Source organism: Ammospiza caudacuta, chromosome 18, assembly GCF_027887145.1.
Source record: "Ammospiza caudacuta isolate bAmmCau1 chromosome 18, bAmmCau1.pri, whole genome shotgun sequence".
NCBI lineage: Eukaryota > Metazoa > Chordata > Aves > Passeriformes > Passerellidae > Ammospiza > Ammospiza caudacuta.
Window position 1 is genome coordinate 9,157,906 of NC_080610.1, and position 26,494 is coordinate 9,184,399.

Genomic DNA, 26,494 nt, shown 5'->3' on the forward strand with positions numbered 1-26,494 from the left:
TGGTACAGCTGAGACATTCACAGGAGTCACAGAGAGTGCAGGCCCAGGTTAGTGCACAGGGGTACAATAGTTCCTTAAGAGCGAGCGTCTCCCCCGCCGCCGCCCCCCTCCTCCCAAACCTTCCGTCTCTAATGAACCTTTGGTGTCTGTCCACAAAAAACAAACATCAATCAGGCAACAGGCTGTTCCTTTTCCCCTGTTGCTAGTCTGAAATAACAGGCATCCCCCGCTGGGCTGGGAACGCCACTTCCCTCTCCAGCACACATTCGGGATAATAAGGGGGAGGCGAAGGAGGGAGGAAAAGCCGCTCGGAGGTGCCAGAATACACAGCGAGACGTGCCTCCCAGAGCCAGAGAAAACTTGGGAACACAACAGCTTTTGATTCCTCCTGCCCCACTGGGCACGTTAATTATTTAATAGTTGGCTTGTGAATTGGTGGTGGTGGTAGGAACAGGGGGGAAGGGAAATCAGGCTTTTCCCTCTCCCGCCCCCCAGTCCCGTCCTTGTGCTGGCAGAATTGCGCACGCACACACACACACACACACACACACACACGTGTGAGAGGCTTTGGGCACACCTAGCAGCTCCTCTGCACCCTGTCCCCTCTCCCCACCCACACAAGACCCTCCTTGTTGGCCTGTGACCACAGTGGCCATAGACAGCATGGGACAGCATCTGGATCGAATGATGCTCAGGGCAAAGAAAACCCATCTGCTCTCCCTTTGGAGGCAGATATTTTTCACTTATTATGCTTGGGGGAAGGGCACTCAGAAGTTTATATTGGATTTCGACAGAGCTGGAAACGGAGCTGCAAATCAAACAGAGATCAGCTTATGATTTGCAACCAGGGCTTTCTAGGTGTCTGAAGCAACACTTTGGAAGGAGCGTAGGGAAAAGGAGAATGTAACTACATCTCATTTGGATGGAGAGGACTCACAGATGTTAGGAATATTTTTGATCAACAGCTTTCCTGGCACCGATTGTAGTGGAATCCACAACCTTGACGGCTAGCTGAGTAAGAAAGTGCTGGCAAGCTCCTGACTGCATGCAGGCAATTTGCAATGCTGCCAGTCAATATTTCAGTGAAAACAAAATTGCAAGGATCATATTAAAAGAGAAGAAAACAGAAAATAAAACAAAACAAAATCCAGCCTTTCCTTTTAAAAGAAAACTCTGACACAAACTGATGGGAAAGTCCCTTCCAAATCAAAATGCAGCCTTTGTTTGTTGAAAATTAACACGCTGTGATGGGAGCCCTGCCGTGAGCACGCAAAGGCAAGTCTGCCAGCAGCAACAGAAGCAGACACAGCAAGAAGTGGCTTTACATGGGGACACCTGGGTGGCATGTTTAGTACAGGCCTGCAGGAAATGATGCAGAAAGAGGTTTATAGTTGTGTCCATTTGGTGGAGGAAATGTATGCAGCAGGCAGGGGTCTGAGCCAAAAACCTAGACCCAGTTCCCTTCAATCTTTGGGAGGAGAGAATTGATGAGAGAAAAGGAGAGAGCTTCTCTGGCAGGGCTTTCAAGCTCTGGCTCTTCATGCAGCCATGCAGGCCTGTTAGTGTGAAGCAGTGGCATTACTGTGAGAGACTGAAAGCAGGGTAGCTTGGGCAGCATCTCTCACTGGACCAGCATTGAGATGACTGACAGGGACTCTGGGGCCATCTGAACTCCTGGTACAGCTCACAGAGCCATCTGGAGAGCCTTCAGAGGCCTCTGAATTACTCCCACCTGCGTGGCTGGCAAAGGGTGCTCTGCTGCTCACAGCCACTGAGCCAGGCCCTTCTCTGCCCTGGCCTCAGGACCAAGCTTGGCTGAGCGTGCTGCCAGGCAGGGGGGAGTCCCCAGATGCCTGCTGAAGGCAGCTTTGCAGCACATACTGCTAGAATGACATAAAGAGCCCAGAGACTGGCCTGGAACACAAAAATATTTCAGGCCAAAAGGTACATTATGCCCAGAGAAAATTTCTGTTGATACAATGAAAGGCATAAAATAACCTGCCCTACTTTGGTTACTAAATTGATCAGTACAGAATGCAATGAACATATTCTAGTTGTTGGTTGCATATTTCTAGCTCAGTTTCAAAGACTGGTTCAATAAGAAAAATAATGACACGCTCATTATTGTATAAACATTCAATGCTCACCCTGTAAATTTCTTTCTCTAGCCATTAAGCCTGTATTAAATCAGGTTGTCTCTGCAGAGCTTGCACTGTGAGCACCTCTCCTGTGCCCAGAGAAGGCCAGCCATGTACAAATCAAGTGGCTGGGGACAGCTCAGCTGTTTGGAAGCCAAATCGCACAATACTGAGAACCATTAACATGCTAGCTGCTCCATCCAGCAAGGCTGGCCCTTTTCTGCCACCCTGCCTTGCACTGAGCTTCCCAGGGAGCTGCTCTGGCTTTGCAAGCCAACACAGCCTGGGGTGGGTTTGCACACTGATGTAAGCTTTGGTGATGCTGCCTGGTCCTGCACTTCCCAAATGTCCCAAGGATGAGGACTCAAGGGACTGAAGGGACAAACTCATCTTGCACAGGTTTCACAGTATGGGACACTGAACATTCAGGCAGATCTCTCCCAAAACTAGATCACCAATAAATATGGAAATGCAGAGCAAACCTAGCAGACACCAGCAGCAGATGCAGGTTCATAGATGTCTGCTTATTACCAAGGCTCACTCCAGCTGAGACTTAAATAGGCTCCTTTATGCACAACGGGGAGGGAGCGGAATTGAAGGAAACTGGCAATTACACAATTTTATTTCCCTGCTAGCCCGTTTGCTGTGCATCAGGTGGCTCTGCACTCACACACCAAAGGGGCTTGTGAGCACTAAGTGAAGCACAAAGCCAGCTTGATGCTCTGCTTTCACTGGGAGGAAGTTTCTGTGTGCTTTTCTGGATGTGGTGTGAAAGCACAGTGAACGCATTATTTTGCGTTTTTTGAAAGCACCACGAGTGCCTGAGACACAAGGACTTCCAGGCTTCTCTGTGTCTCTTTCTGACAAGGCTGCAACCTCTCTTGAACATGAGGGTGCTCAGAAACAGATGCCAGGGCCTAAGTTTAACACCACACGAGGATTTATCTGTATAGATGCATCTACAATCTTCTTCCTTGCCTTTTAATACAAACAAACATCCACTTTCTAAATTCTTCACCCTAACTCCAGTGGGGTTGACTGGCAAAGCACCTAACACAGTGCTTGATGATGTACTTGGGTGCAATCACACTCTCCCAGCTCTGCCACTCACCTTGCTGATATTTTTAAAGAATATATCTCCAACAGGGCAAAATGTTAACGTCCACTTCATTGGAGAGAGATCTGGAACTCTGACCATTCCCTTATGGATAAGCCTTTAAGAATTTATTAGTGATGAAACCAGTGTGTTTCTTCGGAAACTTAATAGGGTTCCATAAAATTACTTCAATAACTTTAAAAATTTAATGGTGAACAAGAACCTTTCCAAAGGCTTTTTGAACTGTCCGACAGAATCCCAGAGTGGGGATATAATTCCGCAATAAATTTTGCAGGATGGTTAAAAGATTTTAATTTCCTATTACCTCCTGCAAGTCTTTGCCATCCATTTAAAGCAACTACATGAACTAAAAGCACTGTAGTCACTTTTCTCTCCCAGCGATTTACAAGAAAATATTTACTGTTTGGGGAAAAAACCCAACAAACTAGAACAAGTATCCTTTTCAGAAACACAGACACGCAAACAGAAACACTCTGCCAAGTCCTGCTCTTATACACTGGTGTAAACCCAAATAAACAGAGGGAAGTCAATGGAGTCAGTATGGCTTTACCTGGCTGAACCGGGGCCGAGTGCCCGGAGCAGCAGAGATGGAAGGAAAGCCTCATGCTGCGAGTCCCCAGGCAGCTCAGCAGCAACATTAACAGGCTCCACGGGGAATGTGCTCAGCCCTTGTTAGCAGGAAGGATGGCCAGAGAGGCAGGGAGGTGAGTGAGGCAGTGAGCACATGTGTGCACGGCTCGCACGGTTATTAAGGAAGAAAATGGCAGGAACCCCATGGCTGAGAGCAAACCCAAAGCTGGCCTCCCTCCTCCATCCCACAGGACAGGAAGAGAGAGCTCCATCACTCACAGCACTGATTTCAAATGAAGCTAATACAGAAAAATCAAGCCCAAAGCAGGAACAGCATGAACTGCTAGAGGCTGATGAGGACAGCAGGGTCCTGCCGTCAGCCCCAGCCCTGCCCTGGGAGGAAGGAAGGAAGGACTCAGCCTCCAGAGGGGCAGTGAGAGGAGCAGGAGAAGCAGGGACAAGCTGACAGCATCCTCTGTTCCTCAGGTCTCTTGCTGGGACTTACAGACTGCACACAAAAGAGTGGCCAGATCCATTTGCAATTAAACAGCACGGCCTGGTCTCATTGATCACTGCCATTGATTGCCCAGAAGGAAACACCAGCTGACCCGGGGTCAGACCCAGCTCCCCCTCACCAGCACTGCCCTGTCAGATCCCTGGTAGATGGCCAGGCTGCCCTGCTCTGTGCTGGTGAGCAGCAGGGTGAGGAGGGGCTGCAGCAGTCCCCAGTGGGCTGTCACAGAGCCCAAGGCGCCCTGACAAACTGCTCCTCTAACACAGCAACAGAGCAGCTCAAAACGGGCACCACAGAGCTGGGAAAACCAGCACAAGCCTGGGCTGGGCAGAGTCTCAGGCTGGGCAGCTGGAGAGAGGAAGGACTCTCCTCTGCAAGGAGCAAGGCTGATTTAAAGCCTGGGATGTGCTCAGACCCACAGCAGACACCTCCCCTCGCCCCGCACTGCTCGCCCTGCGCAACAGGGAATCAGGCTTACACCCAGTGTTTAATTTTCTCAGAAACTGAAGCTTTACAAAATTTTCCATGAATGAAACATGTCTCTGAGGTATTTTAAAAGCAGAATTGAGAAGACCCAATGGTTTTGTGGGGGTTGCAACTGCTGCTCTTAACATCACCCCCCCTACAGCATCCTTCTGTGCTGAAATGCAACCAGGGACCACAGCTGGAGACAGCATTGGGACTTTACCCACTGGCTTTTGCTACTCGAGAAAAAAGAAAAACAAACTACAAACAAGGAGCAAAAAGATGGTATCTTTCAAATGTCCTTTAAAAGCCTAGGCAATGTAAACTACTACAGGCACTTGGAAGGAATTTCTCTCTTTTTCTTCTGATTTACAGTTTGATGGTCCTTTTATCTACTTTTACATGAACTGAGAAAAGCTAGAATGTGCCTACTCAATCAATATGAGCTTGTGCTGGCCCGTTCAGGATATATAATATTTAGCTTTTATGGTTTATTTTAAATAAAAAGTATAATTAAAGAAAATAAACCACCCACTTCATAACATTTATAGAACGAAGACTCTATTTATTTTATTTACATTTTGGTGGGCAAGGCACAGCATGCTGTTAGCTTTCTGTGATACTTAACAAAGCCACATTTGAAATTTAAAATCTTTAAGGAAATTAACAAATTCTGTGGAGGAAGGGCAGTTGAGCAAAGAGACTTCTTACATTACCCTAGATAATTGTGCATATATATGTTTCTGTGAGTCTCTCTCTACTCCAAAAACATATCCATGACTTGGAAGCTTTAAATCAAAAAGCAATTTCAGTCTGTAATTCTCAAATAAATAATTAAACACATTTTATCTCCTACAGTATTGCTTCTATTCATTCTAATCCCACTGACAGGAATGCAGCAACACACTCCACCACATCCTTAAAGTAAGAAAACAAAACACAAGATACCAACCAGAAGGCCTGGAAATGTTTATAATTCAACTTTTCAACTCTCCTGGCTGCAGCCCGGAGCTACAAAGAAAGCTCTGTGCAAGGGGAGCAGCCTGGAGATGCTGTGCAAACCCTATGGCCACGGGTGCAAGCAGACCCTGCCGGCCTGCACGAGGCAGCTCTCACTCTGGGAGGCACACAACACTCAGTTTGTGTCAAAGTTAATAAATTATCTACTTCTGCAGCCTGAGCTTTACCAAACTGACCGGACAGTGTGGTTGTTACGGTGAGTGGTCTCTTGCTTGTCCATCATAATTTCACAGGCTGCTGCTGCAGATAGGGATGGCCATAGCCTGGACTAACAAATACACACCAAATAGCCAACAGGGGAGACACAGAGTGCATTCCCATTCCCAAAGAGAAGGCTGAGCTTCCCAGAGCCTAGCCTGCAAAACAGGAAAACTACAATACTGAAAGATGGCATTTACTGCACTATTTTCTGTGTTTAGTTTTGATTTGAAATGTGGGCAACTGGCTGTGACTTGGGCGATTATCTTGGTTACCACCCATGCTTTTTGAAAATCAAAGTCCTCCTTCTCAGACCACCGTATAATTATGTTTATAGACATGCAAGAAAGCTAATTCGCTCATCCTCGTGGCAAAATTAGATGGAACTTTCCAAAAAGAGGATGCTGGGATGAGCTCACACACTGGATTTATCATTAAACTCAGGGTATCTAGTACTGCCAACCCCAGAAGCATTTACAGATCACCATCTTTAAAACAAGGTTGAAACCAAAGAATTTGGACTTCTTCATGACTGCCTGCTGGCTCTGAAGCACAGAAGAATCAAAAATCTTAGGCTCTTCCCTGTAGTCAGGAAGACTGAAGTCTTGCCTAAATAACGAAATTAAATCTCAGATTTTGGTACAATCCTCTGAGAGCCTGGGCTTCATGAAAAAAACAGAATCTTCTAAGCTTGTGATAAAATCACCAGAGATGCAGCATGGGGAGCAGAGCAGCTGCACAGCATCCTGAGCACTGTATAAATCACAGCAATATGGTTGCTATCTAAATAAATGCATTACTTATTTTATTTATTATTACAGATGCTGCTGTGGAAATTTTTGCATGCCTGTAATCATGGTGGACTCTTGTCCAAAGCTTCAGCTGTAAATTATCATCCCCTTCAAGCTCCCTGGCTGTGCAGGTAATCAAGCACAAGATGGTGACCTCATCAAAATCTAAGCAGAACATGGGGATAAAGCTGAGATCAAGAGACAGGATGCAGCTCAGATCCCACGGTGGACCCCACACAAGAAAACTGGGAAAATTTATGGCACCTCTCCTGACCTGCATTCATGTAAAACACAGCTGAGTGCCTGGCCGGGCGCGCTGAGACTCGTGTGCTCTGTCTGTGCAGACCCTGCAGTGATGGAAATCCCTCTCTCCTGGCACAGCAAGGTAAAGGCCTGAAGGAGAGGTGGGCTTGATTACAGGAGATGCTGTCCCAGCCCAGACAGGGGGGCTCTGACCCTGAGAGCTGGAGACAGAGCCTGGGGGACAGCACCAAGGCGTGCAGGCACTCCTTGAGCTCCTGATCCCCTGTCAGGGCTGAGCATCCTCTGAGCTGTGCTGCTGCAAACCTGTGCCAAGCACGCTGTTCTGAGCTCAGCTGCATTCAGGTTGTTTTCTGCTTCACCAGGCACTCACGGGTTCCTCCTGGAGAGCTGACTTGCGGCTCTCCCATCCTGCCCCTGCCCCCCGTGCCCCTCCTTTCCCCTCTCACCCCATCTCACAGTAATAACCATCAGCTTTTAACAGCATGTCCTACACTGGAGGTTTTGTAGTTCCAGCTTTTAAAATGATTTAGTGTGACAGTTTAGTGCTGAATTAAAGAAAAAAAAAAAAAGAATAAGAAAAAGGAAGAGAAGAAGCAGAGAGAAAAAGGAGAGACAGTCCCCTTAAGGCAACAACATTATGGAGCAGTGATCTCAGAGGAACAAGGGTTCTTCTCTGGTTCAGATGTGCTTGTCAGAGCTCAGTGTCGTCTCTGAACAAGAAATCTCTCTTGCTGGCCCAAGGCACAGTTTTGTGGTCAAGAGGACAGAAAATAAAGGGAGGGAACTTCAAAGAAGCATAAGCTGCATTAGCCCGCTGGGGCGGGTGGCTGCGGCACATCCCATGGCTGACAATTATGACCTGCATGCCGAGAAAGCTTGCCTCCCTCTTGTCAGAGGGATAAGACACAGGCTGTGAGCTTTAGAGCTTTGAGGATGTGTACAGTTCATGATGAAAGATAGCACTTCAAAGCCCTCTGCCTAGAAACCCAGGGAGAAGTAAGAGCGGAGGGTAAGCAATCTTTTTTCCTGGGGGGTGCATATGCGGGGGAAGGATAAGACTTACTTTCACTGTCATTTATTATTGCCATGAAAATGAAGCCTTGCACTGTTTATGGAATCTCTCATTAAAAGGATCTCTTGATAAATCGCTTGACAAACATTCATTAATTAAGTCTCTGAGCGCACTTGGCTGACAAGCATTAGTCTTCATTCTGCAGGAGGGGGAAATTGAGGCATGGAGCTCAGTAAGCCCCCAGCAGCCAGGGCAGGGCTGGGTCCTGGCCAGCCACTCTGTGCCACCAGACAGATGGATTACACTGCTCCCTCTGTGCCCAGCTTGATTTGGATCCAAAGATAGGAGCAACACGCTGTTCTCAACAGACTTCAAAGCTCTTTTTCCCCTCACTGCTGCCCAGTGCCTCCCAGGGCTGCAGGGCAGACGAGGCTGTGCAGGTCTGGCTCCTCCATGGGCATCTCATGCCCCAGGGGCTCCTGGACACCTCTTTCATCTCACAGGCACCTCCCCACCCACAGCCTGCCTGGGGTTATGAATGGAGAGACCCTGCCTGCTGCCCAGGCTCCACTTTTCGATGGAGGTTTTCCTCCCTGGAGCCTCTGACCTATCAAATCAAGCAAGAGAACACCCCTTTTAAGACATCCATTTCACTCTCACTGCTGCAGTGGCCTGGCCTTCAAACACTGGGGACTCAGCAGGTCACCTGGGCTGCAGCTGCAAGGCTATTGTGGCACAAACCTCTCCTGCTTTCCCTGGCATACAGCAGCTCTGGAGCAAGGACTGCTGCAAGGATTGCTCAGCTGCCTCCAGCCAGACCCACGAGGGAAGCCCACAGCTGCAGGGAGCCAGCAGTGAGGACCCAATGCTCATGTCCAGCAAATAACAACTATCCTACCCCAAACACAACTTCCAAATATGATCACAGCAGGCAGGAGGAGGTCCTTGCCATGACTTAGGGGTGACTGTCCCTCTCAGCTCCCCAGCCCCACAACTCATCCAACCATCACCCCTCTGCCTCATGCTCCTACCTGGAGACAGAGGGACAGGTTTGGCCTTTGCCTATGCTTCCTCTGCCTTTCCTGGTACTTGCCCTTCAGAAAAAGGAAGGGTTGGTTGGCAGATTCCTGTGAGAAAGGAGCTGCATGAGAGAGCAAACAGACCTTTATTATTTGTTTATTGATTTATTCTCCAGGAGGATGTAGCACCCGGCCCTCGGCAGCAAATACCCTTGTAACTCTGTACTGCGGCGACAAGTCGGCCAAACAAACACTTTTCTGCCTCAGAAAACAAAGACTGTCAGCAGAGCAGATCAGGGCTCCTCTGCCCTTACTTTTAATTATTATTTCCTCACACAGAGGATTTAATCTCCTCTTCTGCTGGAAGCTCAAAGTGCCCCATTCAGCCTATTTCACAGCTGTGACTAGCGAGGTCACCCCGGGTCAGGACACCTCTCTCTGCAGCATAATAGTGCCTGGTCCCCAAAGTGGACATGCCCGCCGTGCATCTGCTGCTGCAGATGAGCTGGTGTCAGCAGGAGGAGCACGGCCACCACCGTGGCCCCACCGGGAGGGGGCAAAGGCAAACGTTACCCAGAGAGCCCCAGACAAAGGACGCTGCTCCTCCGGCCCTTTGTGGAGCCCTCAAACGCGGTCAAAGGTTACATTTTACAGCTGTTCCAGCCTCAAATAAGCGTAACCCGCCCAATCTTAATACTTAATTGCATTGCTAAGCTGCTGATAAACTAGGACGGCATAAAACAAACACACAAGGCCAAACACATCCCCAGGGAAAGTTTGTGGGAACAGAGGGGCTTGCACCAAACAATGGGCTGGGAACACGGGGACTTGCACCAGACAATGAATCCACTTTATGTGTTTTAGAAGCCTGGTTACCCTCAATAAAAGCTGCAGCATGGATGCTGCACGTTTGCTAGCTAATATCTCTCCAAAAAGGCTGCCGGTGTTTACAAAAGAAGGGCACGGCGCAAATGCCCACGGGAGAGGCCGAGCGCGTGCCGCGCCATGCGTGTGCCCACCAGGAAACCGTGCTGAGCTAATCCCCTCCCCACAGAGCCACCAGGGCTCCAGCCCCGGAGAACACGGCCTTAAATCAACGCTCTTATCTCACAAAAGGAATTTAAGTGCAACGCTTTGAAAGTCACTTTCTCCCGGCCATATGGCATCTCCGGGCCTGGCCGTGTAGGAGCGGCGTTCATTTGCATGTGCAAGAGACAAATCTGGCTCTTGCATCGCGGGAGTGATAACAGGGCGAGGGGTAAAATTTAGCACTGTTTGGGTTTCTGCACAAAATCTTTGCTGAGGCGAATTTCTCTCACCTGTCAAGCCAAGTGCCAAATGCTGAGGTAGCCCCAGGAGAGCTTGCCCACGACGGCAGGCCATGCCATAAGCAAGGTACAGGGCCAGGGTAAAAGAGAAAACTAAGATAAAACCCATGATCTGAACCCAAAGCTGGCAATGTCTACACCCACATTAAAGCAAACAGGAACAGGCTGAAATTATAGGGATATAAACAGCACTGAACACAAACTTCAAGACAGCAAATTCACAGGCATTCGCACATTTAACTTCCTGATAGGGAGGTATTTTGAAAACTCATGTTGCTGAGCTGCTCCATGATATGAAGGGCTGGGGGATCTTGCTTCAGCACAAGGAGGAGCCAACAAAGCTGCTAACGCTTCAACATAAGCCTCTCCAGCACATCTCTGTGCCAGGCATTATGCAGGATGGCAAGATTTTTGTTTTGCCGAGGCAGTGCCATATGGGCAATCTGGTTTGCCTTATCAGCAAGCCAAGTGAGAGAAATGTTCTTCCCCACCATTTGTTTAAATTTCCCTCTTTCCCCCAGATAAAGCTGCATACTTTTGTAAAAATATCTACAAATGTAATAACATAATGGGCTTGTCATCGGTTTCCACATTTGGCATTGAAAATCTGCAAAGCTTGGAAAGAAAGAGAATTCCTAATAGTTACTGCTGCTGAAGAGCCCAGCTAAAAACTGGGCCTGGATCCAGGTGATGGAGCACACAACCACCAAAATGCCTTTCCATGTCCAGCACCTAGTCCTACACAACTGCAAATTGTTCCTTTCTTGGCCCCACTGAAATAATGCAAGAAGTTTATTTCATCACTTCTTGTTGATGGGCCTCATCTCCCCTCTTTGGGGTATCTGCATGCCCCTAACATTCACTATTGCTGTGAACTGATTCTATTTTGCAGCTCAATGCAGAGGATGCTGCAGACAGCCACAAGCCCTGGCAATTAATTTGGAGCCACACAAACCTCCCAGCATGACAAAGTGGAACCATTCCCAGCACAACACTTTCCACCGTGTACCACAGTTTGCCTTCTCCAAGGCTGTTTCTTTGGCATTTCTGCCTGGTATCCATCTCAGTGAGATTATCCCTGGGAACACACAGAGCAGAGCAGCCTGGTTTTATGGCTGTGCTGGGCGTATTTAGAGATCCATGGCTGTGCCCCCCAAGGGGCTGTGGAGCGAGGCAGTCTCTTAGCAACACCCAGTGCCTCTCACAGGTGACTGTCATTAACAGCAGGAGTGGAGCTGTGCCGTGCTGAGCACCCTCCACTGCGTCCTGGAGAACTGAGATGTGCAGGCACAAATGCTCTGTGGGCACTGGCACTGTGCAAGCCCTTGTCAGGATGACAGAGACAGCACTGAAACACTGATTTGTTTAAAAGAAATGAGGATTTGATTGTATTAGAGGGAGTAGCACATCCCCTACAGTAAGGACTCCTTTGTCAGTAATCCCTCTCTCCAAGACACTTAATACAAATCTTACTGGAAGGGAAGAAGTCCCACCCCACACTGAGACAATGCAGCTCTAAATTTTAACTTAAATCATCACAAGCCTGTAAAGCTGATCTTTATGACAATGTGTGTGGCCAAGCTACAGGCTCTGGCAAAACTGATGTCCTGCTATTCACATGAGATGGATTCACAACCCAAATCTCTCGCTGTAAGATAAGGAAAGCATTTCTCCAGATCACTTACCTTTATTTGCTGCAGGGGAGAACAGCTTCTCAGAGCCTACAGAAGCCTGAAAAAGGAAGAGAAAGAGAGGGTGAATAATCGTGGAGGAGAAATTGGGAAGGCTTGCTCACAAAAACACAGCTCATAAAACAAGTGGGTTATCTGGAGACCTGCAGTTGCGCATTGCACCTGGAGGGTGCAATGTTGTGCCATTAAAGAACGAGCATGCATCCTGAGGAGATGAAAGCCAAGCAAGAGGACTGTCCTGATCTCACCCAACTACATCCTCCTGTCTTGTTTGTTTAAGGCAGCCATGCAATGCACAGCTATTTTATCCATGATTCCTCGTATAAAAACAAAACCAGTGAAACTGCTATCAAGCTGAAGGAAAAAAAAAAAGAAACCGAACCAAAACACATTTCAAAGGCTCTCTCACTGAAAATAAGCTCAATTCTTGCTGAACATGCAAAATGTAATTTGTGTATTGGAAACACAAGTTGCAACTGAACACATCTGTATGAAGGAGGGTGTTGTTCAATATTATGCCAAATGATAGGTACATGCTGCTATGCACTTAGTTGAGTATGAAATAAAACGACTTCCTCTTGGAAGAAGCCCGTATCCTTGCAGACTGGGTTGCACTATGCTGTCTGAACTTCACAGCAGTGTATTTGTGCTCCTCACAGCTCTGGGAAACAGTTAAAGAAATCCAATTAACCTAAACCTTGTAAACAGCTTCATGATAATCAGGGTCACTGGGTTACAGACAAGATGATAACGACAGACAGGAAAAAAAAAAGTCCATTAATTGTAACTAAAGCTTTTATGAATTAATTTGATGGCTTCCTTTCCTCCCCCCACTGATATCAAGCAGTCAACCGATTTCAGCATGAGCTTTTCCTCCTCGCTATCTGATAAAATAGCAAGCAGCCTCTCCAGAATCAAAGCTGGTCTGGGAGCAGGAGCACCATCAACATTACTACCATCTACAAGAAAGTATCATCAATGTGTTGGCACTGACTGCTGCATGAATAAAATGGGTGAAATACAAAGCTGACGAGCAAAAGATACTGAAAGTGAAAAAAGCCTTTTTCCCCTGGCTCTGCTTTAAAAACAATTAATTAATTCAACACATGGCTGAACTAAGTTGATTTTATTTTTGATTTTATTGATTTTATTCTAAGGTGCCTTGGGAGATTTGCATGATAAAGAGCACTACAAATTGTATTACATTGCTATATATTTTAAATGACGACTCAGAAGGAAAAAAACAAATAGTAAAATGCAAGAAGTTCTGCATGAGATATAGTAAGAAGCAAGAGTGATCCATTAATGTTACTTCTAAGAAAAGTGGCACTGCAAGCACTGAATGTCTTACTTAATGCAAATGTATAAAAAAGAGAGGGAAAACAACATGAAAAATAGGTTGAGGCTGAGACACATAAGAAAAAAATTCTGAATTATGTCCACGACAAAGCTGCACGTGTAGCTGTGGCATGTATGATCGTTACACAGCTCAGCAAAAAGATCCTAAAATCTTAGGGAAAATCAGTTACCTGCACGATCCCTTCACTGCATGGATTAAAAAGAGGAAGAACCAGGATTAAACAACGTTTTGCCTAGGCTGGTTTGCAAAGAAAGTGTAACAGAGTCACACAGCAGCAACAACAGTGGTGCATAAAACGTTTGACAGCCAACTCTGAATTTACAACCCATTGTTAGGAGATTTTTCACTTATAATCAACACCAAGTCACCACGGACGCAGAACACATCTGCAGGCTCTGGGAACTCACCCATGCTAACAGCTCACACAAAGCCAGGGCTACTCTCAAAGCACTCCACAAGCACTGGGACACGTGGCAGGTGGATAAATAAGATTCCCCCATTTTACAGGCAATGAAACTTCGGCGTGGCTTGCACTAAAGCCCCAGCAGTAAATCGGCCGCTGAGCCACAAATCCTAAGTGTCGGGTCCAGATGCTGGGGTGCGCAGCTCTCCAGAGGAGCCTGCTTGGGAGAGCCCTTCCTGGGGAGCCAGCCATGGCCAGAGGCAGCCACCCCAGCTGGGAGAAGCCTTGTGCTTCCCCTGGTCTGGACAGTCTGGGCTCAGAGCCCCAACTTTGTGTCAGCCACCACTCACTGCCCTTTGTGCACCTCAGTACTGCAGGCTCAGCCGGGAGCCAAAGATCTCAGTGCTACAGGTCCAGACTGTATAAAAACAATATTTAAGGAAGTCAAGCCAGAAAATTCACTTTAAAGACCAAGTAAAACAGCCGGATTATTGCTCAGTCTTCTGCTATCAGCATGTGCCACCGCCTTCCACAATCAGAGTCAACATTTACAGAGCAGCGTTTTCAACATCGCAGCTTCAGTTCACAGACACAAACCTTCACACCTAGAGTTTACAGTAACTTTGCTCTCACTTCTGGTGATTTCTAGCTCCAGATCTGAGCAGTTTTTGGCACGAGCACCACTCTGAAACAGTGAACGCCTGTGCTATAGGATATTCTGCGAGCTGCTGTAAAGGCAGGAGGGAAGCTGGGGGAGGAAGAGCCTGAATACATCATTCAGCCCTATCAGTCACCCTTTAAAGAAAGCGTACAATAAAACCTATGTGTCTGAGGGAGCCCACTAATGAGGGGAAAAATCCAGCAAACCAACACATCTGCTAAAACAAGTCCCCTCCCAAATATTGCTGTTCCAAGCAAATCATTTGCATATGTTTAAGAAAGGATTTCAAAATAATATTAATAAAGTGGAATTCTTCCCATGTGAACAAAACCAGGCATTTGGAGTCTTTTATGCCGAGTTCAAGCCATCGCATGAAATCACATGTTCTTTGATTGCAAAACGAAACTAAAAATTTCCTTTTTCCCCCCTCTTGTTGCCTCCTGCCTGTCTCCATCTGAAGGACCATTTCACAAACCCCTCAAGCTCCTTTTTGCTGCTGCACAAGGCAGCGAGACCTGCCCAGCCTGAAGCTCACAGACAGAAGACACCTCCACCCTTCCTTGCTCACTGGCTGCTCATCTCCCTTGCCTGGAGCACAGCTCACAGCCACAGAACCCACCACAGCCTTGTGCTCACAAAAATGCTGCTTACAGTCCCACCCTGTCCCCAGGAACAACTGTGGCATCTGAAGCACATCTGACATGTGTCCCCAGAGCAGCAGTTCCTGAGGTCACCTCATGTTGCTGAAATCCCTAATAGCCAGCATCCTTTCCATGACACCGAGCCTTCCAGGTCCCCTTTGTGGCTTATTCAGTGAACTTACCAATCCTTTGTCACCTTTTGATTTTCTTTCTTTTCTACTCTAGACCTAAAGGGGAAAATGCCTCCACCCAGTTCTGTGACAGCTTGAAACCAGGCTGCATGCACTGCAGAGGAAAATAACATTTCTGCCCTTTTCTGCCTTGTGGAGAGCAAGCAGAGGAGTAGTGCTGCAGTCCCTCCCCCTTCCTCCCCTTGAACCCAGCACATATAAACACTGATTCAATTTTCAGCATTAAAAGCCCAGCAAAGGCAGCTTTTTCCTCAAATGTGAGGTGGTAACCACAAAGGATGTAGCACACCCTCCCCAGTGAAGGTGAGCAGTGAGGCTTAACGAAGTCCATGCCTCATCCATGCTGGTTCCCACCAATCCAAGGCAGCTGAAAGGTGCAAGAGCTCTTGCAGATTAATAATTTAATGGTTATATAGAACAGAACAACATCACCTGACAAAGACAGCACTATAAATTATGTCAGGCCTCACAGCAATTACTTCTTTTTGTCCCCTTTACCCGCAGCCTATAAATGGCTAACAGGGAATAGAACTGCTCCTTATCACCAACAGCAGAGGCTCTGTGCACATTCATGGCATCTCCTGAAGCACCAAATGCCAGATCCAAGCCTGACACTCCAGGAGCCTGACAGCAAGACACTGGGAAGCTGCTAATAAGGCTGCAGTTCTGGCTCACAAGGAACAAGAAAAGTGGTGTTAGGGACCTGGTGTGTGTGTCATGCACAGGGCAAAAGCCAAGCATTCCCTCCAAGTGAGTCCAGTACAGTAGGCAGAAGAAGGAGACAGTAAAATACAGTTTAAATTTTAGATCTGGATGGCTGCCTATCTACTAGACAGCCAAGAGCCAGTCTCAAGAGAGACTGTTTGCACAATTACTGAACTTAGCAAGCACTACAAAGCTCACAAGAAAACCCTTCTCTGGGAGATTTCCAAACTAGAAGTGCTGGATAGGCTTCAAGAAAGTTTTAGCATAAAGCACGGACACTACCTGAAAATTTTGGATCGATTTTCATTCTTTCCTTTGATCTGTATCCCTTGCTTTTACCAACCACTCCAATGCCACTTGATCGCTTGTCCAGCAGAGAATTTCAGCACGTCAGTACTGCTTCACTACTCTGCAACTCACTCTGCAAGTCATTCATACCAGACCCCTCACCCAGTAATATGAGAACAATAACTAAAACAGGAAGGTATTGTTTGGGTTGTGATTCTTCTGTAGGAAATGGAAATTGATACATATGGAAAGGTGCAAGAGTAGCCCAGAAATAGCACACATGCACACAAAAACCCAATGTAAAAATCCCCCTTAAGACCAACAAAGTACTCTACACATTTCAGGATATAGAAGCAGCCCATGGGTAACACTGCCTGCATTGTGAGGGGATGTTTCAAGGTAGCCTACAGTCTTTCCAAAACCTGCATTAGTTTTGGAGAGAACCTTCAGCTCAGTTAAGAAGACAAAAGAAAAGTCAGACCTGCAACTCAATCATTTTTGTGAACCTACTAGGAATATCCAGCTTTGTGGTACACAGCTGGCTGGGACACAGCACAACCCAGCTGTGTGAGGGATTAGGCAAGAGGGAGTAGGACTTCTACAAATCCACACTGTGATTATCTTCCCACAGAATTTATAGACTGGGCTTTCAAGAGGGCTCAGCACTCAGCAGCTGCCTTTGGGGCATCAGCCTGACTGGAGCTACCGGGTATAGAGCACTTCCAAAAATCCATTTAGAAACCTGAATGGTGACCAGGTTGTGCTGAAAAATCTGGTTACAGCTGATAGTTGGAATAATTTATGAAATTCTGTTTGTTACTTCTAGTGCAAATAAGGACTAATAATAAGTAATCCCAAAGCAAGAGTCTCCACCTTTCCAGCAATCCTAAAGATACACTTGTACCTTCAGTTACACCATAACACATCACAGTGAAACATGCAGCACAAACAGCCCAAACCAGCTACTACTTATTGATTTGGCAATGCCTTAAATGTCACAGATACTTCTAGTTCAATTATGATTCAAGGCCATCTCTGAGAGGTAGTGATGGCCTTCTGTATCTTTCTCTATAGACTTTACTCTATAGAATGCTCACCAGAAACAAAATGTTTCTTGGATTCTACTTCCATATAGCAACACACTTGTTTAGGTTACCTCCTACATTCATTCATTTAGCACACACATACTCAGTACTGCTCTGCTCCTGGAAGGGACTGTCACCATGCACTCGCCTCTTTGTCACTTTTTCTTCCAAGAATGCTCATTTTTCTCAGCAGTTTATATAACCATGACTGTTTTCTGCAACAGCCCCTTTGAGAAGCCAGCACGAGTCTGGGAACACAGATTAAATTAGGCCACAGAGAGCCTAGAAGCAGAGATCACTGGTGCTAATTCAACACTGAATTACACTGACTTTACACAATGGCAAGGGAATGGGAGGCACAGTGGATGAGGAGTGGAAGGCACCGAAGGAAACGCTGTGCAGGGCAGTGAGGAACCAAGCTCATTGCTCCTTCACAAGTTCAACATCTTGTTTTGGTCCTCTTTTGGCAAGACAGTGGTAAGCTTCAATTGACAATGTTTTGAACCCTGAGCATGTTCCTCATCACTTTACAACCATCATGGGACTGAACAAACCAGTTTCAATCGAGCAGCAGCAGCAGTAATTCTTATGCACAGGCTGCTGTGGTGTGTTATTGCACAGATGTGCCTCTTCCCTGACAAAGGGTGACTGAATCCTGACACAGGGGGACACCTGACCTACAGCATGTCTGCCATCAGAGCCTCGGGCACAGCCTGCTAACTCCTCTTCCCTCTCCCCTCAAAGCATCCCCCCAGCCCCTGGGGAATGGCTGCAGCCCAGAGCTCTCCCCTTCCCATCCCCTCCATTAGCAATGCTTTATGATTCATCTTCCTCTGAGCAGTTGCTGTCTCCCAAAGGAAAAGATCAAACTCCCTCTCCTTCCCAGCTCAGCTCCAATAAATAAATAAATAGATACATGTACTGAAAAGAAATTTAGTGAAGGAGGAGAAGGGAGGAAGCTGGGGAGTTCCTGGACCTCACCTCGTCAGACAGCTGCAGAAGGTTCCTCCATTGTTTCCAGAGACACCAACAAGGAAAGAAAATTTCCAGCTGTCCCTCATTAAAACCAGCCAAAATACTTGCTTAATGTTAGTGTGCCTGTGTGTCCTAATTTAAATTAGGGTGCACTTGGTCTTTATCTCAGGATCTTCCTCCTGCAAACCTCAGCTCCCCAACCACTACAAAATCTATCTTTGCTTTACACTCCGGGTATTTTCCACTTTAATCAGCACTGACTTCCCCATAACACATGTTCATATGCTCCTGGGTGTTCTGGTCTATCAATGGCATCCAGAGGACAGTCTGGATGTGCCACTGGATGAAGCTGCAGCTCTCAGTGTAAGTTGGAGGCAGTGATGTGTCCATCTTAAGGGAACTGATGCACACCACAGCAAGGGAAACTCAGTTCTCCATGACACACTGAGAAAAGGCCTTTGTGCGGCCTGCTTTAAAACATCCCATACACCAGAGCCCTCATGCCCTTCTCAGAGAGCTGAACCCTTCCCAAAACAGACTTCAGCCTACACTTCCACATTCAGATGTTTTTCATTGCCCAGACACTCATTTTAGGCAAGCAGAGATTTGATTTATCTTTTGCTACAAATGTAAGGGAAGACCTTCCTTCAGGTGGGAAAGGTTGGGAATGCTGTGTAACACAGTGCTACAGCAGTTTGTATTATTGTCATTACAGCTTGATCCTATCTAGTCAGCCCATCTATTTGGCAGGGATATGGTTTTTTATTTGCACTAAATCAGAGGGAACGACGAGTGCTCTTTGCAGAGCTACCTAAAACTTCTTATAATTCAAAGGCTGCACTGTGGGAAGAGCGATGGGGGAGAGCAGGGACTGTGCTGCGAATGACAGGTGGCAGACTGTTGTTTGGTACCTACCAAATTACTCTGCTGCTCCCAGGGCTGCCTTGGCATTTCATTATCCCAACTCTCTCCTGGAAGGATGCGGACATAAATTCACACCTCATGTCCTGGTTTCCGTCAAACTGAGTAAGAGTGCAAATGCTGGCACCAACTGGGAATGCCAAGCAGGGCTTGGCATGCTAGAACAAACTCTCAGCTGTGGTCTCTGCCAGCTACCTGCATTTATCATTGTAATGGCCTGCCAGACAGGACTTGGCAAGCGGCGGAGGAGGGCGGGAGGAGGAGGGCCAGGCTCTGCACTGCCAAGCAATTCATTCCTGTAGCTCCTGCCATCACTGTACCAGCAGGGCAACCTTCATTTTATTTTATCTTTTAACCAATTACGTGTCACCCAAATCCCACCTGCAGCTTTCTCCAACACAAATGGCTATAAATCACAGTTCAGAGACCAAGAGGGTTTTGCAAGGCATTTGATTTCATAAAAAGGTCACTGTCTGTCTGAGGATTGCTGCAGTTCAAAAATGAACTGAATAACAACCTGCATTGGCAGACAGGGAAGGAACTGCTTCCATCGTCTGTTGCATGTTGTCAGATAATATTAGAACAATTAGGGAGGCCAACAATGGCAGGATCATTAGGATTCAGCTGAACCAAAGCACTGATAAAAATTCAGTAAAATATCTCCTCCTTTCAATTTTTGAAGAAAACATAATCAAATCAATAAAAAATAGAAAATTTATAGAAAATGAGCACACCAGAAACATTCAACATAACCTCCTTGAGCAGACAAACAGAATACATGCCTGTCATCACTGCAGCCTTTTCCAATCTGCCTGGGTATTCCAGAGCTTAACCCACAGCTTTGCTATTTCTCAGAGCATTACTCTCTGGTCTCAGAGCACTCAGCATGGTCTGCTCTCCAGGGAAAATGCTGTATTCTTGTTTTAAATCCATACACTGGATACATAGTGAACTCTGTATAGAATTTTATGTGAACCATATCACAGAGCAAACATTTAAGGGTGCTCAGAAATAATTTGACACTGATGCTGTTCTGGACACCCTTCGTGTCCATCCCTTCCTTGCAGGTGACACATCATGCCAGACAGCCCTGACAAACCAGCATCAAATTCTCTGAAAAGCTTCAGGTTAACTGCAGTGAGTACATGAGGCACAGGGAAGATGGCATTGTCCTGCTGGCCCAGACCATGGCATGTGACACACAGACATCCCTCTGTGACACACGGACATCCCTCTGACACAATTTCCCACTGTGGCTGCAATCCTGACGTGGCCCTTTCCTGGGCCTGGGGGGTCAGGGAGCTTATCAGGAAAGCAGCTCTTGTCTGCTGCCATTGAAACTTGCTGTCTTACCCACAGCAACCTCAAAGGAGTGCCTCTGCAGAAGGCTCTTTTGTTGTTGTTGTTTCTAATTCACTGCTCCAAAATATTTCTTGGCTGCATCCCAGGGCTGAAGCCTTATCTGCCCATCCCCCCGGCAGACACACAGCAGCTGCAGAGGCTTATCACAGTTGCCTGTCCACTGAGTTTACAAATTAACACCCTATCGAGGCTGCACGAGGGCTGATTAATCAGAGAGAGGCAGTCTGAGGGCCTTTATCACCGCACGCGGCTGCTGGGAGAGAAGTCACAAATCTCTCAGGAGGCCAGAGATGCCTTACAAATGAAAGAGCAGGAGGCCAGGGAGGAGGAGGGCCCAGTGGAAGGGGAAGCAGATATTTTAGAGATAGTGCTGGTGGAGGTAATGGAGCAGTGGGAAGGGGGGAGCAGCAGGCAAACGCCAGTACATTATGACAGCTAAAAAAAAAAGATAATTAACAGCCTATACCTCATGATTCTAGCTTTCCCTCCCCGGGCTATAATTTAGCCTATTGCTCCTTTGCTCCAGAGGACAATAAACATTTATTATGTTAAACACATAACTGTGCTGCACAAAAGCACCGTTCTTTCCCAGGTCCACTCCTTGCACAGCTGTGCAGCCCAGGAGGACGGGGCTGCTCGAGTGGGCTCCCCTTTCATGCAGGAGACTGCTCAGCTTGGACACAAAGCACATCCCTGGCTTCACCCGCAGCTGCAGCGTGCTGGATGTGTTCATTCTGAGCGAGAAGGCAAATCCCATGGGACTCAGAGCTCCTGGGTGGGAATGGGGCTACTGGCACACCAGCAGCTGACAAGCAGCGCTAGGATGGGCCCAGGCACTGCAGCTCCTGCAGAGATTGTGAGATTCAGGCAGGCTTCACCACCTGAGAGCTATCTCCTCTTTTTAATTCAGCAGCCTTGCTAAGAGGTTTACTGGGAAATTTTCATTCCCACCAGAATTATGTGTAGGAGAGATTCTTATTACAAGATGAATATTACAGTCATGTGAGCCATACCAGAGCAGCGCTGGCCCTGCCCCCTCTGAGCACCTCAGCTGCTGTAAGAGCACAGAGATTTAGGAGATTTGCCTCTGCTAGTGGACTGTGGCTCAGGGATTGCTCTCCTCAGCTTCAGTGCCTGCTGCAGCCCTCCAGTTCTGTGCTTGTGGCAGAACAATGCAAAACAATTATAAAAACCAAGGGGACTCACACTAAAAAGATTTAAAATCTAATACAACTTTAAAGGAAACCAATTTGGACATCTGTCTACATTTGTCAACATTAATTTCTAAATTTAAGTTTTCAAGTTTAATCTTTGAGACCAAGGCACACAGCTGGATTTTTCCTTTGAAGTGTAAAATGTGTGGAAGCTGAGATTCCCATGCAGCAACATGCCTCCAGAAGGAAAAATTTTAATAAAAATATTACCAACATGAAGACATTCATAAGCATACAGTGCAATCACCTCCTGCCCAGTGCTTTCTATTAACACACCAGTAAAGAATTTAACCGGAATTTATCCAAATAACTTCTGGATAAAAGTGCCATTCACTGCAGCTTTACCACCAACAGTGCTGGGTGTATGCATGATTTTGGGGAATGGCCATTCCCATTTCGCCCATGGAAATTGCAGAAATAGAGGGCTGCCACCTCCTAACTCAACATCTCCAGACTAGCTCTTTTCAGACAGCACCAGAAAGCAAAAATCAAACAAAAATGAATGATCATCTGCCTTCTCCTCCTCTCTTGATCCAATGAGGAAACTATTCCCCAAACCACCTGGATTATTGGTCTGTAAACCCTTGCAGATGCCCAGTTTTAACACTATCCATTAGGTTAATTAGAACTGGGCAAGGAGATGCTGAGTATGAGCCCAGGAAAGGAACGACAGCTTTTTTATTTGAGAGCTCCCTGCCAGGTTCTGTGAAGCAGACAGCTGCCCAAGGTCTCCTCGTGGCTCTCCTTCGCCAACAGACTCCAGATTAATTTGAGCTGGACTGGACCCCCTCTCATTATGCTCAGCACACCCTGGGTAATCAGATGGAGAAGCTACAGGGCTACACCACCTCCTGTCACCCCATCACGTAACAGCAACTCTATCCATGAAGGAAGCATCAAACATTCATTAGGTGAACAATACCAACGCAGTAATCCCCAAACATGGTGAAATTCTAGCAGCTGTCTCTCTGGTGTTTATTAGATTGACTCTTTTAACTTCATTATCAAGTCTGCCCATCAACCCTTCTCCCTCTGTCTCAGGTCTCTTGTTTCTACATTTTAGGGAAAAAAGTCTCCATTGGACTGGCTGTTCCCCACAGCTCTGCTCCCACTGCTGGACAACCTCACCCACCACAGGGCTACATATTTAAAGACCCAAAAGAAGGGATTAGGAACACCTCAGAAAAGGACAGCATATAAATTTCCCTACAAATGGAGGAAAAAATATGGAAGGAAGCCTATGGTTCACATCTGCAGAGCATCTGGCTTCCTATCCCTCACTCATTCAAGGGCAGTGAAGTGCACTCACCTATTTTCTACAGGAAAGGGTCACCAAGCTTTTCTCCTGTGCTATTCAGCAAGTCAAGAAAGAAGCTCTCATTGTTGTACCTTGATTTAATATGGCATTAACTGACCTCATCTTCTGTATAAGAAGGTGGTGAATGGGGCAGTCCCCCATTTGCAGCCAACATATAATCTGTCTTCTCCAATTAGATATGCTTTGCAACAAGTGTGGTGGATCCATTTATTTCCATACTGCAATAATGCAGATAAATCCAACTTTGGCTCCAGTCCCACTGCTTTCAAAGCTGGGGCTCTGCATTTCCAATTGCTGCCCTTTTTTTTTTTTTTTTTTGTTTCCCCTTTTTTCCCCCCCTTTCTGCTGCAAAATGTCACCAATTTACTTTAGCCTGGGGGCCCATTTCGAATTTTACCACCAATATACGAGAAATGCATTTTTCAAGCTGTTACCACTTAACTGTACTGATATCAGCCACTCAGGGGACACAATATTGTTTACACATCCTGCTCTATGGAATAGGCACGGATGCCAAAACTCTGCCTGGGTTGTGAAGGAGACGTTTACTCTCTGTTTTATGAGATTTCCTCGATTTGTGGCTGCCTCAATGGTCGTAAAAACAGCTGTAAATCAAAAGAGCACCACAAAATTGCAATAACAACTGTCGAACTCGGCTCTAAAAAGCATAACTCCCAGCACCAGAAGGTGGAAGGCTTTTCTCTGATATAATACCAGGTGTGGGGGAGCCTGATCAAGCCTGTGTGCAGCACTGTGTCTGCCCACAGCAGACACAAGCTCACCCAAACCCCTCTATTTTGGCTGCTCCCCTATCGCTCTGCCCCATGTAGCTCCTTCCAGCCCCTCTCCTCCTCTTCTCTGGAAAACAAGAGTCTTTTTCAAATGCCTGGAGGACGCTTATACAAATAACTGCTGCATGCACAGCCCTGTTGAAAGCATTAAAGCAGACAGAAAGTGAGCAGGGCTGTGCCCTGCACCGCGGCTGCTCTGCAGGACAGCGATGGCTTTAGCAGGTGACCTCAGCCTGTCACCCTGCTGCTGGCCTGCCCAAGAGAGCCCCAAGTCCTGCACAGCCTCCCAGCCCGGCTTTTAGGGAGTGGAGAGAAGGAGGAGAGGGCTGATGAGACATGAGTTATTAACGACCTTCTTCTGGGAGCTGATTCCAGCTAAAATGGTTCCAGAACAGGCAGCTCCATTTGAGCCTCCAGCGAGCACTGGCCAAGCAGCAGATGCATGAATTCAAAAGTTTCTGTTACTCTGTGCCACTGGCCATAGTCCAAACCAAAGAGAGAGTTTCACCCGTGGGTAAAACAGCCTTCCTGGATTTTTCCATGCTCCATTCCAGTTGCTTTCACAAACAATCTTCTCATCCTTGTCTCCAGAAATCCTAAAAGACTCTCAGTTCCTGCATCTCGCCGCCCCCTGCAATCTAAGATTGACCTGGCCAACAACAAACTCCCTTCAGCACCACAGCTCTGAGAAACCAGCGATGGCACCAAGAGCCACACTGCAAACCCTGGGCCAACAGAGTTACCCAGGCTCTTTGTGCCCTCTGTCCAAAGCACGAAAAGCTTTCCTGGCCTCACCAGCCAGGCCTTCCTTCTCTTTTTAAAACTTCCTCTTAAATCAAACTTCTTTCATGGCATTTAAATAACCCGACTTTCTCCATTACAGAAAGAGGTCTGTTTGTGAATAAGCCAAAGTATGTGAAGAAATGATGAGAGAAAGTCCATGGGAAGTCAGTTTAGCCAGTGCTCATCTCAGTTTCTCTATCGTCTGCAGCAGACTAAAATACACTCGCGTTCCAGTGTGTTACTGTATCTCTGTCTGGCCTGTGTTTTTCAGATGCGCATCCTAATTATGCTCTTCCAGCAAATGCCCTGTGGAGTGGGGCAGTAGAAGAGAAACTCTCTTTACAGTCACCACCATGCTGTGATCCATTCTGGAAAGGAACTCCCCCCTGCATTTAGAGGACAATTTAATTTCCATGGCCCACTTGATGCAAAGGGAAAAGGATCTATATTCTTTTGTTTGAACCCCACAAAGTGTCAGCCCTTCTTTCCCCATTCTTCTAGTAGATGTGTACATTCACATTCTTGAGAAAATTCCCAATAGATGGGAACAGTCTTTCACTTCCAATACATTATGCCTCACTGCTATAATCTTTTCCTTCTTGTACAATGCCTCTTGACTTTCCTTTGACTCTTTTCTTTGCAATTTTTTCTTTATGAATACAGAGAGACAAAACAAAAAAATGCCCCAAACCTAAATCAACAAAAAATGTAATTCAGAGCCTTTGCCAATGATGTTACTGGCAATTCCAGTTGAGAAACCATCAGTACAGACATGAACTGATCTGACATAGGGAACAGCTAGTTTTATTTCAAAAAGCTGTGTGTTCCCAATGTTCTGGGTACAAGAACTCTACAGGCCAGCTGAAGCTAATAGGTTGACTATGTGATCAGCTACACCCAAGCAACTCTTCCAAATTTATTCCTTTTGTACTACAGTGAGTATTTGGGTGGGGTTGCAAAAACTATTAAAGCAGTCAAATGCGTACCATGCCAACTGCTGACCACAAAACCAGGCCGTTTCCTCACGCACAAACTATAGGAAACATCTCCAGTAATTGGCTTTATCAGTAACCAGCTATTTCCAACAAAAACATGGCTCTGCTCCACTTGGAGTCTGGTGGTTCTCAAGAAGGATGGAAGGCTCTAAGTGTAGATGCATGACTTGCATGGGAAGATGGTGTAGCAGGACATGCCATCTAACAGCAGTTGCTTTGATGAGGCATAACTACAGGGCAATTACTAGGTTAATTTTCCATATATACCAGTACAATTCCACCCATAAAGTTTAATTTGCCTGCGGCGAGCGATAGATGTCTGTCTGTTTTGTGTTCTAAAACTCTCTGCTGTGTTTGCTCACGGACCCGGGAATGTGCAGAGCACCACTGGTCTGGCCTTGCTCTTCTCCCTTCATGTCTGAGGGGCAAATGCATTTTCAGTCACTGACTAATGCTTGCCATGCTCAGCCATCAGCTGGAGAGTTTCCAGCACACTCACAGACATGGCTTGCCTTGTTGTTGCCACAGGCACGGCCATGGCTCCGGGCAGGAAAGCTGTCCAGCTGGAGGAGGAACATCACTGGTGTCTGTTCAGCCACCACTTTGCACGGGAGATGCTTTTGGAAGGAACAGGACAGCAAGCTGTACTCAAACCTTCCCTGGCTGCCCATCTG

General features: G+C 46.7%; 1 protein-coding gene across 1 annotated transcript in view; it reads right to left on the reverse strand.

Annotated features, from left to right (window-relative positions):
- Nucleotides 1-26,494, reverse strand: part of FBRSL1 (fibrosin like 1) — a 495,799-nt gene that overhangs the window by 42,119 nt on the left and 427,186 nt on the right. The window contains exon 7 of the mRNA XM_058816540.1: nt 12,122-12,167. Coding sequence (XP_058672523.1) covers nt 12,122-12,167 — 46 coding nt within the window. The remainder of the gene's footprint in view (nt 1-12,121; nt 12,168-26,494) is intronic.